At 39.3% G+C, this 5,000-nt stretch overlaps 1 protein-coding gene across 1 annotated transcript in view; it reads left to right on the top strand.

Moving 5' to 3' along the window:
- LOC113829209 (uncharacterized) overlaps positions 1 to 5,000 on the top strand; it is a 103,381-nt gene that overhangs the window by 49,477 nt on the left and 48,904 nt on the right. The window contains exon 24 of the mRNA XM_070122292.1: positions 48 to 221. Coding sequence (XP_069978393.1) covers positions 48 to 221 — 174 coding nt within the window. The remainder of the gene's footprint in view (positions 1 to 47; positions 222 to 5,000) is intronic.

The following is a 5,000-nucleotide window of genomic DNA, read 5'->3' as shown; positions in this document are numbered from 1 at the left end:
GAGACTAACGATACCCGTGACGTCAAAACCGTGTCGCTGTTCCATAGAACCTGTGGGCGCCATCGTCACGGAAACTGGAGAACTGTGCGTGATGCCCTTCGTGTACAAAGGGAAGCTGTACAACGAATGCGTGAAGGAGGAGAGTTCGCCGTCCTGGTGTTCCATCCTCAACGATGCCCAGGGCGTGGTCATCCGGAAGGGCATATGCAAGAAAGATTCAGGTAAGGGTACCCGTGTGCATGTACATGTATTTGTGTGTATAGTAAAGAATACGTGAATATGTTGTATGTATATGAAAGGATGTCTGAGGGCAGATAGGCTTATCAGGTGTTGGTTGTACAGCTTTTGTTCCTGTACTGGCTAACAGCATGAGCGTGGGCAGACTTAGTTATATTTGATGATACAGCTATATTATATAAACTGTATCATATTAGTAAAGAAGAAATGATAATTACCTAGTCCTTTATCTACTTATCTACCACATTTGATATATTGTCATTTTGTGATATAATCCGAATTTTGAATGCATCTCAAGCATATAGATAGATAGACAGACAGACAGACAGACAGACAGACAGACAGACAGACAGACAGACAGACAGATCGATATAGATATATATTTCAAGGATATCAGATGGTTTGAAATAGATACACAGTTCTGCGTAGCTTATGCCAGGGGGTCTAGACAACACACGACTCAGTGGTTAAAGTTTTGCTAATAAACGTGGGTATTTCGTGGAAGAATTGCATCATTCCCTTAACACGGGTTTCCTTCAATGAATTCAAATAGATCGTGAATCATGGATAATCTTACGTCTCTCGCGTAGGACCGTACCGTAAAACTTTTCCGCCAGGCAAGTGGACGTGGGGCCGGATTCACTAAGAGCCGCTTGAAACGGCAGCTGTGATTGGCCACGTAGATCCGGCGCCCTAAGTGACTTGCGACACTTTCCCCTCACTTGGTTCCTAACAATTTGTTGAAGTCGAAGCAACTGCACTTCGCACATCCTTTAAATCTCATTCAATGATACCAAAAACATGATAACGTACAAATCGGAGCTTTTGGTGTCGGAAAAGATGCCTGTGGTCACTGGGTGTTCATAATTTTCGAGGAGGATCGTATATATGTAATCATACGCACATCAGGTTTGAAAATTTAATTCTTAGTTAGTGGGCTTATAGCGATTTTTGTTATATATATAACGGAATAAAATATATTAGCTATACTAATCAAATCATTTTTTTTTTTTTGACAAATTTCAAAAGTAACAGTTTTCAATGAGAAACGAGTGTAGAGTTAGTGTTTAGTTTTTTGCAACCATTATCTTTACTAAGGAGTGCATAAAATCATCAGACGCCAAGCTGTGGTTGAATATTTGCGTATTCTTGGTACCTAAGACTTCCGGCAGCGTCTACATGTAATTTTTTTTTCGAAACACACGAAAAGGCTGCAATAGCGGTTTCCACTCTAGAGGAAGACGGTGTATTTAGTTTTTATTTCAGAGCGGGTATTACAATATTGGGACGGTCATCGTGATGTCAACATAGCTGTCACGTGATCAATCGGAGGCAGTGGTGGGCAAAAAACAACAGCAAAATCCCACGAACTCCGTTATTTAAAAAAAAAAATACGCCGTGGATATTGTTCTAGCACCGAATTTTATAACAGTTTGGCTATTCGTCCGGCACACATGTGGACTAACTATTTGCGCGCAATCACACACTCGTGCATACAAACTTTGGCACTATTTTTGTGTTGTTCATTTTTCATAGCTAAGGGTCGATCATCGATTATGGATTCCTTCAAAGTTGGAACTGAGTTTACCAGTTTTGCTGATGTGAAGGACAGCTTGACCAAATTTCAAGAGAACACTTGCACAGTTTTATGTCAAAGATTCAAGGACTGTTGCTGTAGCTTTGAAGCGTACACTGGATAAGAAAGTAAAGCCAGAGTTGAAGTACTACTTAGTGTTTGCCTGCATCGGGAAATACGGCAATCGGGAGGGGGTCCGGGGGCAAAGCCCTCGGTAGGGAAATACGGCAATTGGGAGGGGTTAGGAGGGAGATTTGGTTCATACGGCGATCCTACTGGTAGTCCGTGCGTTTAAGATGCGGTTCACTCGTTCGTTCGTTCGCGCAACACCGTGTCGAATCATCCGTGGCCGAATCTTCTCTCGGGTTCCTACATTGTTCACTTTCTTTATCATCTGAAGTGCTATCCTTGGCTCGGATTTTCAATTTCCCCACATTCTTTATCTTTTTATAATGCATGGAATGAACGAAATCATCCCCCAACCCCCGATTCCCCACGGGATCCCCCAACATTGTTGGCGGGAGTCGGGAGTCGCGGTCCTATCGTTTATAGGCACGCTAAAATCACAGAATCGGGATGAAAATCACAGAAATGTTAAACTGTAGCAAACTTAGCATGTATGTCCACTCGGTCCTAAGAATGATTAAAAATTTTGATGTTGTGCGTGAAATAACAGACAGAATTATTGACTGTGCGCAAGCGCGAGTGTATGCCGGACGAATAGCCAAAATATTATAAAATCCAGTGCCGGAACAATATCCACGGCGTATTAAATATTGGTCTGTTGCGAACAGCGTCCCATTTTCCTCGATTTATATGAGATTTGCTTCCTTTTTCACCCTTTTCCAAGAAACTCCGACATGGTAAACAGTTACATTATTATTGGAAGTGCAAATGGACAGCAAAAAGGTTCAACTTTGAGTTTTAATTGTTTTCCGAAAGACCCCGAGAGAAGGAGGCTTTGGCTATCAGTTGCAAGAACTTTGATCCTGCACCTGGGAGTGATGTAAGAGTTTGTGCTAATGGTACGTACTATAGCTTTTCTATAAAGATATTCTAAAATATAAACGGTTATGTTATACCGTCATAGGCCTAGGTGGTGGTAGATGACTGGTTATTATTGAGTATCTTCTTTCACTTAAGTTTCAGTTAATTTGATTTTAATACTTTCCCTGAACAAAGGTCGTAAGACGTTAAATGGAAACAAAATTATACTAAATCTAATGACAGCTACACTGCCCTTTCAACAACTTCTGGGAATTTGCTTAAATCCTTTCAAGGCATCATGATGAGTATTGCGTGGGAATGTAACTTTAACCTTTGAGAAAAGTCTGGCTATGTCCGAAAAAAATATTGGTAAAGCCTGTTTTGAGCAACTTTTCGAAAAACCAGACCTAAAAGGCAAAAGAGCGAGCAAGAAAGAATTTCACAAGTTCAGGAGAATTTAATCCTACGACTCCGAACCAGTCTTATTATAAGCAGCATTTGAGTACTTACTTGAACCCTCCCAGAGATTTGTAGGCCTTTAATTCTTTTTATGTGTAACCACCAGGTGTTTGTATAAAGGTCGGTCAACCAAACAATTAGAATGTCCCAGCAAATACAGATAGCTGTATTCTGATTTTTCTTATGTTAAATACTAAATTCCACTATCCTGTTTTATTTAAAAAAAAGAAAAATACTTGAAAGCTTCGAGTGATTTGCAGGCTACCCGGCGTGTGTATTAGGTAGAGATAAATATCACCAAAACTAACATCTGACCAATCACTGGGACTTTCAAACCAGCCATCAGAGAGAGAGAAAGGATCTGGTAAGCTTTCTGTACCTCTAGAATACGTAGGTTTTTCGTCATAACGATTTTTAGCAACTAAATCGAGAGAGTTTTAGTAGGTTGACATCGTTCTCACAGCTGATTCAGCAGCCATTGTTGATCTTTTGCCCATCAGCGTTTTTTGTTTTGATGTCCGTCCCTATGCTATCATTTTCAACATGAAATAATCGGTATCTCACTTATATTTCTGAAGTTTAAAGATCCGACTTATAAGTGCACTACGTATTGAAGTGCTCTTTAAAGCGGAAGCGACCAATTTCAAATCAAATCAAATTTACCGATGCTGGAAAGTACCAGCGGCCGATTGAAGTCTAACAGAAATAATTTAATCATTATTTATACGGCTATTTCCAAATATTAGTGCTTCGTACTCGGTATACATACAGATCCCTTTGTAAGCTACATTTTACCAGGGTCTTTATAGAAGGCATATTTCATGCGTAAAAGTACATTATTATTATTATTATTATTATTATTTTATATATTTCACAAAATATATCGTCATAAATCGCTGCGATATTTTCTTCTGATATTGGTATATAGTTATTCTTTGAACATTCACGAACTCGTATCTGTGCGCAATGTCAATATCAAATGCCGTAAAAGCCCACACAAGTGTAGCCAGGCGCATATTGGCAGCGTACCTCCCCACGTGTTGGCGGGCCTCGCGTGCGCCGCCTGGGAACTAACCATAGTAGGGATTAAATAGTAATTGGGTAGTTCACTCATTCTTGTATCTATACATTTCACTAGCTAACTGAGTTTGCCCCCCCCCCCCCCCAAGCCCCCAGGGGCGGTTCCCTTATACCCTTCTGTGAAACTGACGTATACATGTGAGTGTATGAATACATACGTATATATACACATACACATGTATATATAATATATATATATATATATGTATAATAATATATACATGTATATATGTATGATAATATATACATGTATACATGTATAATAATATATACATGTATATATGTATGATAATATATACATGTATATATGTATAATAATATATACATGTATACACATTACACACGCATATATACTGTACACACACACACACACACACACACACACACACACACACACACACACACACACACACACACACACACACACACACACACACACACACACACACACACACACACATGTATATATGTATGAGTGTAATCATAGTTTTCGTATAATTTTCTATACTTTTAGGTGTTCCTTTCCTCTTACCTTGAGACTACAGATGGACTGCAGTCGAAATGAACAGATAATTTTGAAATCCCTCGTTTGTCAAATAATTCTTCAAAGAAACACTTTCCATTGATAGGTTTATTTCTTGACAGCAGAGCCATGTGCACA

Source organism: Penaeus vannamei, chromosome 5, assembly GCF_042767895.1.
Source record: "Penaeus vannamei isolate JL-2024 chromosome 5, ASM4276789v1, whole genome shotgun sequence".
Taxonomy (NCBI): domain Eukaryota; kingdom Metazoa; phylum Arthropoda; class Malacostraca; order Decapoda; family Penaeidae; genus Penaeus; species Penaeus vannamei.
The sequence above is the reverse complement of the archived record's forward strand: the minus strand, read 5'-3'. Positions and strand labels throughout refer to the sequence as shown.